The 12,973-nt window shown below is 59.4% G+C and overlaps 1 protein-coding gene across 1 annotated transcript in view; it reads left to right on the plus strand.

Moving 5' to 3' along the window:
• Window positions 1–12,973, plus strand: part of map3k13 (mitogen-activated protein kinase kinase kinase 13) — a 265,870-nt gene that overhangs the window by 34,818 nt on the left and 218,079 nt on the right. Inside the window, 2 exon segments of the mRNA XM_085985387.1 lie at window positions 3,300–3,458; window positions 5,006–5,164. Of these exon segments, the coding sequence (XP_085841513.1) occupies window positions 3,300–3,458; window positions 5,006–5,164 (318 nt within the window).

Consider the following 12,973-nt stretch of genomic DNA (forward strand, 5'->3'; position numbering starts at 1 on the left):
ACACTCAAACTCACACACACACACACTCACACACACTCACACGCACGCACACGCAGTCACACACTCACACTCACAAACACACACTCACGCACACTCATACACACACACACACTCACACACACACACACTCACACACACACACACTCACACACACGCACTCACACACACGCACTACACACCCTCAGACACACACACGCACACACACATACATGCACACACACACACTCACACACACACACACACTCACATGCACACACACACACTCACGCACACTCACGCTCGCACACACACTCACACACATGCACTACACACCCTCAGACACACACACGCACACACACATACATGCACACACACACACACTCACACTCACACATACACTCTCACATGCACAGGCACACACACTCGCACAAACACACTCACAAACACACACTCACACACACTCACGCCCACACACTCACCACACACAAACACACACTCACCACACACACTCACACACACATGCACACACACACACACACTCACGCACTCACTCACACACACTCACACGCTCACACAGGCACACACGCACACACTCACACTCACACACACAATCACTCACACACACTCGCGCACACACACACTCGCACACACACTTGCACACACACTCGCACGCGCACACACTAACACACTCACACTCTCACCACTCTCCTCACACACACTCACGCTCGCACACACACACTTGCACACACACACACACACACACACGCACACACACACTCGCACACGCACTCGCACACACACACTCGCACACTCACGCTCGCACACACGCTCGCACACACACACAGACACACGCACACACACACTCTCAAACACACACACACTCACGCTCACACACACACTCGCACACACATTCACACACTCACACACACTCTCACACATGCACACACACACACATGCTCACACACTCACACATACACGCACACACACACTCGCACACACACACTCGCACACACACACGCTCGCACACACACGCTCGCACACGCACACACACGCACACTCATACACTCGCGCACACACACTCGCACACACACACACTCACACTCTCACACACTCATACACACACACACTCACACACTCTCACACACACTCACCACACACACTCACACACACTACACACCCTCAGACACACACATGCACACACATGCACACACACTCAAACTCACACACACTCACACTCGCACACACTCACACGCACTCACACACTCACACTCACAAACACACACTCACGCACTCACACACACACACACACACTCACACTCACACACACGCACTCACACACATGCACTACACACCCTCAGACACACACACACACACACACACACATACATGCACACACACACTCACAAGCACACACACTCACGCACACTCACGCTCGCACACACACTCACACACACACTCACACTCACACACACTCACACACAGACATGCACTACACACCCTCAGACACACACACGCACACACACATACATGCACACACACACACACACACACACTCACACATACACTCTCACATGCACAGGCACACACACTCACACAAACACACTCACAAACGCACACTCACACACACTCATACACACACACTCACACACACGCACTCACACACATGCACTACACACCCTCAGACACACACACGCACACACATACATGCACACACACACTCACATGCACACACTCACACACTCACGCACACTCACTGATGTGCCTTCAATAACCACAAAACTAGGAGTTATAGACTTTAACAAGTTGGCTTTTAATCACTAAGATCAGAGCTAACATCTCAACACACTGACTGGCTCACAGGAATGAGTCAGAGAAGTCAGGGAAGAGGAAGTGAAACTATACACCGTGTGGGGGAGGGTAATATACATGAGTGCAAAATGAATACAGGCAAGACAAGCAGATACAGGCAAGACAAGCAGATTTCATTACACTCACACACACACTCACCCTCAGACACACACACGCACACACACATACATGCACGCACACACTCACACACACACACACACTCACACATACACTCTCACATGCACAGGCACACACACTCGCACAAACACACTCACAAACACACACGCACACACACTCACCTCACACACAAACACACTCACACACACTCACCACACACACTCACACGCACACACTCACACACGCACACACTCACACACACTCACAATCACTCACACACACTCGCACTCACACACTCACACACACACTTGCGCACACACTAACACACACACTCTCCTCACACACACTCACGCTCGCACACACAGACAGTCACACACACACACACTCTCAAACACTCACACACACTCACGCTCACACACATGCTCACACACACACTCACACACACATTCACACACACACACACTCTCACACATGCACACACACACACATACTCACACACTCACACACACACGCACACACACACTCGCACACACACACGCTCGCACACACACGCTCGCACACACGCACGCATACACGCACACACATGCACACACACGCACACTCACACTCGCACACACACACACTCACACTCACTCACACACACACACTCACACACTCACGCTCGCTCACACACTCGCACACACATTCTCACACACACACACTCTCACACATGCACACACACACACATACTCACACACTCACACACACACTCGCACACGCTCGCACACACACGCTCGCACACACGCACGCATACACGCACGCACACGCACACACACGCACACTCACACACTCGCACACACACTTGCACACACACACACACTCTCACACACTCACGCTCGCTCACACACTCGCACACACTCACGCGCACACGCGCGCACACACACACACGCACACACACGCACACACACACTCACACTCACACACACACTCTCACACACAACTCACACTCACATTCACACACAATCACACACTCACACTCACATTCACACACACTCACACACACACTCACACACACACACACACGTGTGTGGGCGCTAGCTCATCTTGCTCTGACTCCTCCCCCCACCCGATATTAAATAGCTGTTTCCTGACTCTTACACAAAGATGGCCCCTCCTGAGGTGCCAGTGATTGGCTATCGCCCCAGGAAGAGTCACCTTGTTTAGGAGGGGCGGGAGGTAGGTTGGAAGAGGGCTATAAACCGGACCTGGTCCAGTGAGTTGTAATGGTGGGCTGCTGATTGACAGCTTGACATGCCCTGCTGTTTGCAGGTGCCTCGGGTCAGTTTAACGGGCTCCGCCCCTCTCTCCTGTTTCAGTGTGCTGGTTACCCATGACGACACTGTGAAGATCTCTGACTTTGGCACCTCCAAGGAGCTGAGCGACAAGAGCACTAAGATGTCCTTTGCTGGCACTGTGGCCTGGATGGCCCCCGAGGTGATTCGCAACGAGCCCGTGTCCGAGAAGGTGGACATTTGGTGAGTAGCGAGCGGCACTGTCAGTAAGTGTGGCAGCGCAACTCCCCATTGGCCAGATGTTGACCAGTGGCCCGCATCTGGTGAAGAAGTTAAACTCATAACATTAAATACAAAGAAAGAGTTGAAAAAACAAGGCTTTTTTCCATCAGAACATCACAGATACGGGGCGATGTGATAGAAGTGTGTAAAATCATGGAAGGACGGGTAGATAAGGTGGTTAAAAAGCCATACCGAATACTTTCCTTTATTAACCAAGGCATAGAATACAAGAGCGGGGGGTTATGCTTCAACTGTATAAAACACTAGTTAGGCCTCAGCTAGAGTACTGCGTGCAGTTCTGGTCACATTACAGGAAAGGTGTGATTGCACTAGAGAGGGTACAGAGGAGATTTACATGATTTGCCGGGAGTAGAGGATCTTAGCTATGAGGAAAGACTGGATAGGCTGGGGTTGTTTTCTTTGGAACAGAGGAGGCTGAGGGGAGACTTATTGAGGTGTATAATATTGTGAGGGGCCTAGATAGATGGGAAGGACCTGTTTCCCTTAGCAGAGAAGTCAATAACCAGGGGGCATAGATTTAAAGTAATTGGTAGAGGATCAGAGGGGAGTTAAAGAGAACCTTTTTCACCCAAAGGGTGGTGGGGGTCTGGAACTCACTGCCTGAAAGGGTTGTAGAGGCAGAAACCCTCAACACATTTAAAAAGTACTTGGATATGCACCTGAAGCGCTGTAACCTACAGGGCTACGGAGCAAGTGCTGGAAGGTGGGATTAGGCTGGACCGCTCTATTTCGGTCGGCACAGACACGATGGGCCGAGTGGCCTCCTTCTGTGCTGTAAATTTCTGTGATTCTATGATGGGACAGGGCAGTTAGAAGCAGACTGTTTCCAATAGTTGAGGGGTCTGGAATGAGGGGCCATAGATAAAGGGTAAGAGATTCCGAACAGAGGGCAGGAGAAACTTCTTCACTCAGAGTTGTGAAGATGTGGAATTCATTTATAGGGTTAGTGGTTGAGGCAGAAACTGCCAACATTCAAGGTTAGATTGGAGAGGTGGATGAAGTAAAATGGGTTTAAGGGATATAGGGAGCAGGGTGGGTAAATGTGAATTGGACTATAGGTTCACGTGGAGGGTAAACACCAACACGGGCTGGTTGGGTCAAATGGTCTGTTTCTGTGTTGTAAATTCTGTGTATTTCACTGTATAAGTGCGGGGGGTTGGGGGGGTTGGTGGGGGTGGGGGAGTATGGTCCTTTGCTTTCAGAGGACGAATCAGTCAGGGCTGGATTGGAACCCAAATCCCACCGATCAAAGGCCAGTGTCGGTCTCACTGATCCACCCAGCCGCTTTGCCTCTAATTCGTGCTGAGATCTATAACGAATGTCATTTGTAGCCAGGGCTGTTGTCTCGTCAGTCATGTTATAATGGATTCTAGTAAAAACAGACGCGATGAGCTGCCCCGTTAGCTGCTTCATGGTGGAGTCTGTGCTTATCGGGGAGTTCGAGGTTCACCTGTCATTATGATTGCCCCCCCCCCTCTCTGACACAGGTCGTTCGGGGTGGTGCTCTGGGAGCTGCTGACCGGGGAGGTGCCCTACAAGGACGTGGATTCTTCCGCTATCATCTGGGGTGTGGGCAGCAACAGCCTGCACCTGCCCGTCCCGTCCACCTGTCCAGACGGCTTCAAGATCCTCATGAAGCAAACCTGGTGAGAGCCAACGTGCACGCACCCCCTGTCGTGCCTGGTGGTGATGGTTATATACACAGGCCGCCCAAGGCAAAAGGAGACTTGTTTTGCAGCCACCACTTGCAAGAAGCTTTGGGGAGGGGAAAGAGAGAGCCAGGGGAGGGAGAGCCAGGGGAGGGAGAGCCAGGGGAGGGAGAGCCAGGGGAGAGAGAGCCAGGGGAGGGAGAGCCAGGGGAGAGAGAGCCAGGGGAGAGAGAGCCAGGGGAGAGAGAGAGCCAGGGGAGAGAGAGCCAGGGGAGGGAGAGCCAGGGGAGGGAGAGCCAGGGGAGAGAGAGCCAGGGGAGGGAGAGCCAGGGGAGGGAGAGCCAGGGGAGGGAGAGCCAGGGGAGAGAGAGCCAGGGGAGAGAGAGCCAGGGGAGAGAGAGAGCCAGGGGAGGGAGAGCCACGGGAGGGAGAGCCAGGGGAGAGAGAGCCAGGGGGGAGAGAGCCAGGGGAGGGAGAGCCAGGGGAGGGAGAGCCAGGGGAGAGAGAGCCAGGGGAGAGAGAGCCAGGGGAGAGAGAGAGCCAGGGGAGGGAGAGGCAGGGGAGAGAGAGCCAGGGGAGGGAGAGCCAGGGGAGGGAGAGCCAGGGGAGAGAGAGCCAGGGGAGGGAGAGCCAGGGGAGAGAGAGCCAGGGGAGAGAGAGAGCCAGGGGAGGGAGAGCCACGGGAGGGAGAGCCAGGGGAGAGAGAGCCAGGGGAGGGAGAGCCAGGGGAGAGAGAGCAAGGGGGGAGAGAGCCAGAGGGGAGAGAGAGCCAGGGGAGAGAGAGCCAGGGGAGGGAGAGCCAGGGGAGAGAGAGCCAGAGGGGAGAGAGAGCCAGGGGAGAGAGAGCCAGGGGAGAGAGAGCCAAGGGGGAGAGAGCCAGGGTGAAGAGAGAGCGCCAGGGGAGGGAGAGCCAGGGGAGGGAGAGCCAGGGGGAAGAGAGAGAACCAGGGGAGAGACCCAGAGGGGAGAGAGAGCCAGGGAAGAGAGAGAGCCAGGGCGGAGAGAGCGACAGGGGAGAGAGAGAACCAGGGGAGAGACCCAGAGGGGAGAGAGAGCCAGGGGAGAGAGAGGGCCAGGGGAGAGAGAGGGCCAGGGGAGAGAGAGAGCCAGGGGAGCGAGAGGGCCAGGGGAGAGAGAGCCAGGGGGGAGGGAGAGCCAGGGCGGAGAGAGCCAGGGGGAGGAGAGAGAGCCAGGGGGGAGAGAGAGAACCAGGGGAGAGACCCAGAGGGGAGAGAGAGCCAGGGGAGAGAGAGAGCCAGGGGAGAGAGCGAGCCAGGGGAGAGAGATAGCCAGGGGAGAGAGAGGGCCAGGGGAGAGAGAGCCAGGGGGGAGAGAGAGCCAGGGGAGAGAGAGAGCCAGGGGGAGAGAGAGAGCCGGGGGAGAGAGAGAGCCAGGGGAGAGAGAGAGCCAGGGGAGAGAGAGAGCCAGGGGAGAGAGAGAGAGCCAGGGGAGAGAGAGAGCCAGGGGGAGAGAGCCAGGGGAGAGAGAGAGCCAGGGGGAGAGAGCCAGGGGGAGAGAGAGAGCCAGGGGGAGAGAGCCAGGGGGAGAGAGCCAGGGGAGAGAGAGAGCCGGGGGAGAGAGAGAGCCAGGGGAGAGAGAGAGCCGGGGGAGAGAGAGAGCCAGGGGAGAGAGAGAGCCAGGGGAGAGAGAGAGCCAGGGGAGAGAGAGAGAGAGAGCCAGGGGAGAGAGAGAGCCAGGGGGAGAGAGAGAGCCAGGGGGAGCGAGCCAGGGGGAGAGGGAGAGAGCCAGGGGGAGAGAGAGAGCCAGGGGGAGAGAGCCAGGGGAGAGAGAGAGCCAGGGGGAGAGAGCCAGGGGGAGAGAGCTAGGGGAGAGAGAGAGCAGGGGGAGAGAGAGCCGGGGGAGAGAGAGAGCCAGGGGGAGAGAGAGAGCCGGGGGAGAGAGAGAAACAGGGGAGAGAGTCAGGGGGAGAGAGCCAGGGGGAGAGAGAGAGCCAGGGGAGAGAGAGAGCCAGGGGGAGAGAGAGAGCCAGGGGAGAGAGAGAGCCAGGGGGAGAGAGAGAGCCAGGGGAGAGAGAGAGCCAGGGGAGAGAGAGAGCCAGGGGAGAGAGAGAGCCAGGGGGAGAGAGAGAGCCAGGGGAGAGAGAGAGCCAGGGGAGAGAGAGAGCCAGGGGGAGAGAGAGAGCCAGGGGAGAGAGCCAGGGGGAGAGAGCGGGCTAGGGGAGAGAGAGAGCTAGGGGAGAACGAGAGAGCCAGGGGAGAGCGAGAGCCAGGGGGAGAGAGCCAGGGGAGAGAGAGAGCCAGGGGGAGAGAGAGCCGGGGGAGAGAGAGAGCCAGGGAGAGAGAGAGCTAGGGGAGAGAGAGAGCTAGGGGAGAGAGAGAACCAGGGGGAGAGAGCCAGGGGGAGAGAGCCAAAGGAGAGAGAGAGCCGGGGGAGAGAGAGAGCCGGGGGGAGAGAGCCAGGGGGAGAGAGCCAGGGGAGAGAGAGAGCCAGGGGGAGAGAGAGGGCCAGGGGGGAGAGAGAGCCAGGTGAGAGAGAGAGCCAGGGAGAGAGAGAGCTAGGGGAGAGAGAGAGCTAGGGGAGAGAGAGAACCAGGGGGAGAGAGCCAGGGGGAGAGAGCCAAAGGAGAGAGAGAGCCAGGGGGAGAGAGCCAAAGGAGAGAGAGAGCCGGGGGGAGAGAGAGAGCCAGTGGAGAGAGAGAGCCAGGGGAGAAAGAGAGCCAGCGGAGAGAGAGAGCCAGGGGAGAGAGAGAGCGCCAGGGGAGAGAGAGAGCCAGGGGGAGAGAGCCAGGGGGAGAGAGCCAAAGGAGAGAGAGAGCCGGGGGAGAGAGAGAGCCAGGGGGAGAGAGCCAGGGGGAGAGAGCCAAAGGAGAGAGAGAGCCGGGGGAGAGAGAGAGCCAGGGGGAGAGAGCCAGGGGGAGAGAGCCAGGGGAGAGAGAGAGCCAGGGGGAGAGAGAGGGCCAGGGGGGAGAGAGAGCCAGGGGAGAGAGAGAGCCAGGGGAGAGAGAGCCAGGGGAGAGAGAGAGCCAGAGGGGAGAGAGCCAGGGGGAGAGAGAGAGCCAGGGGGAGAGGGAGAGAGCCAGGGGACTGAGAGCCAGAGAGAGAGAGAGCCAGAGAGAGAGAGAGAGAGCCAGGGGAGAGAGAGAGCCAGGGGAGAGGGAGAGAGAGAGAGAGAGAGAGCCAGAGAGAGAGAGAGAGCCAGGGGAGAGAGAGAGCCAGGGGAGAGGGAGAGAGCCAGGGGAGAGAGAGCCAGGGGAGAGAGAGAGAGAGAGAGAGAGAGAGCCAGAGAGAGAGAGAGAGAGCCAGGGGAGAGAGAGAGCCAGGGGAGAGGGAGAGAGCCAGGGGAGAGAGAGAGAGAGAGCCAGAGAGAGAGAGAGCGCCAGGGGAGAGGGAGAGAGCCAGGGGAGAGGGAGAGAGCCAGGGGGGAGAGAGAGAGCCAGGGGAGAGGGAGAGAGCCAGGGGGGAGAGAGAGCCAGGGTGGAGAGAGAGAGCCGGGGGAGAGAGAGAGCGCCAGGGGAGAGAGAGAGCGCCAGGGGAGAGAGAGAGCCGGGGGAGAGAGAGAGAGAGAGGGCCAGGGGAGAGAGAGAGGAGAGAGCCAGTGGAGAGAGAGAGCCGGGGGAGAGAGAGAGAGAGACAGCCAGGGGAGAGAGAGAGCCAGGGGAGAGAGAGAGCCAGGGGGAGAGAGAGCGCCAGGGGAGAGAGAGAGCCAGTGGAGAGAGAGAGCCAGGGGAAAGAGAGAGAGCCAGGGGAGAGAGAGAGCCAGCGGAGAGAGAGAGCCAAGGGAGAGAGAGAGCCAGGGGAGAAAGAGAGCCAGGGGAGAGAGAGAGCCAGGGGAGAGAGAGAGCCAGGGGAGAAAGAGAGCCAGGGGAGAGAGAGAGAGAGCCAGGGGAGAGAGAGAGCCAGGGGGAGAGAGCCAGGGGGAGAGAGCCAGGGGAGAGAGAGAGAGCCAGGGGAAAGAGAGAGAGCCAGGGGTGAGAGAGAGCCAGTGGAGAGAGAGAGCCAGGGGAGAAAGAGAGCCAGCGGAGAGAGAGAGCCAGGGGAGAGAGAGAGCGCCAGGGGAGAGAGAGAGCCAGGGGAGAAAGAGAGCCAGGGGAGAGAGAGAGAGAGCCAGGGGAGAGAGAGAGAGAGCCAGGGGAGAGAGAGAGAGCCAGGGGAGAGAGAGAGCCAGGGGAGAGAAAGAGCCAGGGGAGAGAGGGAGAGCCAGGGGGGAGAGAGAGAGAGCTGGGGGAGAGAGAGAGAGAGCCAGGGGAGAGAGAGAGCCAGGGGAGAGAGAGAGCCAGGGGAGAGAGAGAGAGCCAGGGGAGAGAGAGAGAGCCAGGGGAGAGAGAGAGAGCCAGGGGAGAGAGAGAGCCAGGGGAGAGAGAGAGAGAGCCAGGGGAGAGAGAGAGAGAGAGCCAGGGGAGAGAGAGAGAGAGCCAGGGGAGAGAGAGAGACAGGGGAGAGAGAGAGCCAGGGGAGAGAGAGAGCCAGGGGAGAGAGAGCCAGTGGAGAGGGAGAGAGAGAGCCGGGGGAGAGAGAGAGCCAGGGGAGAGAGAGCCAGGGGAGAGGGAGAGAGAGAGCCGGGGGAGAGAGAGAGAGAGCCAGGGGAGAGAGAGAGAGCCAGGGGAGAGAGAGAGAGCCAGGGGAGAGAGAGGGAGAGCCAGGGGAGAGAGAGGGAGAGCCAGGGGAGAGAGAGAGCCAGGGGAGAGAGAGAGAGCCAGGGGAGAGAGAGAGAGAGCCAGGGGAGAGAAAGAGCCAGGGGAGAGAGGGAGAGCCAGGGGAGAGAGGGAGAGCCAGGGGAGAGAGAGAGAGCCAGGGAAGAGAGAGCCAGGGGAGAGAGAGAGAGCCAGGGGAGAGAGAGAGAGCCAGGGGAGAGAGAGAGAGCCAGGGGAGAGAGAGAGAGAGCCGGGGGAGAGAGAGAGAGCCAGGGGAGAGAGAGCCAGGGGAGAGAGAGAGAGCCAGGGGAGAGAGAGAGAGAGCCAGGGAAGAGAGAGCCAGGGGAGAGAGAGAGAGCCAGGGGAGAGAGAGAGCCAGGGGAGAGAGAGAGCCAGGGGAGAGAGAGAGAGAGAGAGCCAGGGGAGAGAGAGAGCCAGGGGAGAGAGAGAGAGAGCCAGGGGAGAGAGGGAGAGCCAGGGGAGAGAGAGAGAGCCGGGGGAGAGAGAGAGAGAGCCAGGGGAGAGAGAGAGAGCCAGGGGAGAGAGAGGGAGAGCCAGGGGAGAGAGCGAGAGCCGGGGGAGAGAGAGAGAGAGAGCCAGGGGAGAGAGAGAGAGCCGGGGGAGAGAGAGAGAGCCAGGGGAGAGAGAGAGAGAGCCAGGGGAGAGAGAGAGAGCCAGGGGAGAGAGAGAGAGCCAGGGGAGAGAGAGAGCCAGGGGAGAGAGAGCCAGGGGAGAGAGAGAGAGAGCCAGGGGAGAGAGAGAGAGCCGGGGGAGAGAGAGAGAGAGCCAGGGGAGAGAGAGCCAGGGGAGAGGGAGAGAGAGCCAGGGGAGAGAGAGAGAGAGAGAGAGAGAGAGAGAGCCAGGGGAGAGGGAGAGAGAGCCAGGGGAGAGGGAGAGAGAGCCAGGGGAGAGAGAGAGAGAGAGAGCCAGAGAGAGAGAGAGCGCCAGGGGAGAGGGAGAGAGCCAGGGGAGAGAGCCAGGGGGGAGAGAGAGAGCCAGGGGAGAGGGAGAGAGCCAGGGGGGAGAGAGAGCCAGGGTGGAGAGAGAGAGCCGGGGGAGAGAGAGAGCGCCAGGGGAGAGAGAGAGCGCCAGGGGAGAGAGAGAGGAGAGAGCCAGTGGAGAGAGAGAGCCGGGGGAGAGAGAGAGAGAGACAGCCAGGGGAGAGAGAGTGCCAGGGGAGAGAGAGAGCCAGGGGGAGAGAGAGCGCCAGGGGAGAGAGAGAGCCAGTGGAGAGAGAGAGCCAGGGGAAAGAGAGAGAGCCAGGGGAGAGAGAGAGCCAGCGGAGAGAGAGAGCCAGGGGAGAGAGAGAGCCAGGGGAGAAAGAGAGCCAGGGGAGAGAGAGAGCCAGGGGAGAGAGAGAGCCAGGGGAGAAAGAGAGCCAGGGGAGAGAGAGAGAGAGCCAGGGGAGAGAGAGAGCCAGGGGGAGAGAGCCAGGGGAGAGAGAGCCAGGGGAGAGAGAGAGAGCCAGGGGAAAGAGAGAGAGCCAGGGGAGAGAGAGAGCCAGTGGAGAGAGAGAGCCAGGGGAGAAAGAGAGCCAGCGGAGAGAGAGAGCCAGGGGAGAGAGAGAGCGCCAGGGGAGAGAGAGAGCCAGGGGAGAAAGAGAGCCAGGGGAGAGAGAGAGAGAGCCAGGGGAGAGAGAGAGAGAGCCAGGGGAGAGAGAGAGAGCCAGGGGAGAGAGAGAGAGAGGGGAGAGAAAGAGCCAGGGGAGAGAGGGAGAGCCAGGGGAGAGAGAGAGAGAGCCGGGGGAGAGAGAGAGAGAGAGCCAGGGGAGAGAGAGTGCCAGGGGAGAGAGAGAGCCAGGGGAGAGAGAGAGAGCCAGGGGAGAGAGAGAGAGCCAGGGGAGAGAGAGAGCCAGGGGAGAGAGAGAGAGAGCCAGGGGAGAGAGAGAGAGAGAGCCAGGGGAGAGAGAGAGAGAGCCAGGGGAGAGAGAGAGACAGGGGAGAGAGAGAGCCAGGGGAGAGAGAGAGCCAGGGGAGAGAGAGCCAGTGGAGAGGGAGAGAGAGAGCCGGGGGAGAGAGAGAGCCAGGGGAGAGAGAGCCAGGGGAGAGGGAGAGAGAGAGCCGGGGAGAGAGAGAGAGAGCCAGGGGAGAGAGAGAGAGCCAGGGGAGAGAGAGAGAGCCAGGGGAGAGAGAGAGAGCCGGGGGAGAGAGAGGGAGAGCCAGGGGAGAGAGAGAGCCAGGGGAGAGAGAGAGAGCCAGGGGAGAGAGAGAGCCAGGGGAGAGAGAGAGAGAGCCAGGGGAGAGAAAGAGCCAGGGGAGAGAGGGAGAGCCAGGGGAGAGAAAGAGCCAGGGGAGAGAGGGAGAGCCAGGGGAGAGAGAGAGAGCCAGGGAAGAGAGAGCCAGGGGAGAGAGAGAGAGCCAGGGGAGAGAGAGAGAGCCAGGGGAGAGAGGGAGAGCCAGGGGAGAGAGCGAGCCAGGGGAGAGAGAGAGAGCCAGGGAAGAGAGAGAGAGAGCCAGGGGGAGAGAGAGAGCCGGGGAGAGAGAGAGAGCCAGGGGAGAGAGGGAGAGCCAGGGGAGAGAGCGAGCCAGGGGAGAGAGAGAGAGCCAGGGGAGAGAGAGAGAGAGCCAGGGGGAGAGAGAGAGAGAGCCAGGGGGAGAGAGAGAGAGCCAGGGGAGAGAGAGAGAGAGCCAGGGGAGAGAGAGAGCCAGGGGAGAGAGAGAGAGCCAGGGGAGAGAGAGAGAGCCAGGGGAGAGAGAGAGCCAGGGGAGAGAGAGCCAGGGGAGAGAGAGAGAGAGCCAGGGGAGAGAAAGAGCCAGGGGAGAGCCAGGGGAGAGAAAGAGCCAGGGGAGAGAGAGCCAGGGGAGAGAAAGAGCCAGGGGAGAGAAAGAGCCAGGGGAGAGAGAGCCAGGGGAGAGAGAGCCAGGGGAGAGAGCGAGAGAGCCAGGGGAGAGAAAGAGCCAGGGGAGAGAGAGCCAGGGGAGAGAAAGAGCCAGGGGAGAGAGAGCCAGGGGAGAGAAAGAGCCAGGGGAGAGCCAGGGGAGAGAAAGAGCCAGGGGAGAGAGAGCCAGGGGAGAGAGAGCCAGGGGAGAGAGAGAGGGAGCCAGGGGAGAGAAAGAGCCAGGGGAGAGAGAGCCAGGGGAGAGAAAGAGCCAGGGGAGAGAGAGCCAGTGGAGAGAGAGCCAGGTCTCAGCCCCTGGATTTTCTCAGGCTCCACATTGTGCCACAGGGAGGCCTGTGTCTGTAGTGAGTGAAGGCCCAGCTAACCCATTTCAGTG

The sequence above is a fragment of the Somniosus microcephalus genome, chromosome 4, assembly GCF_052327205.1.
Source record: "Somniosus microcephalus isolate GS21.2 chromosome 4, FLI_Smic_1.0, whole genome shotgun sequence".
Taxonomy (NCBI): Eukaryota; Metazoa; Chordata; class Chondrichthyes; order Squaliformes; family Somniosidae; genus Somniosus; species Somniosus microcephalus.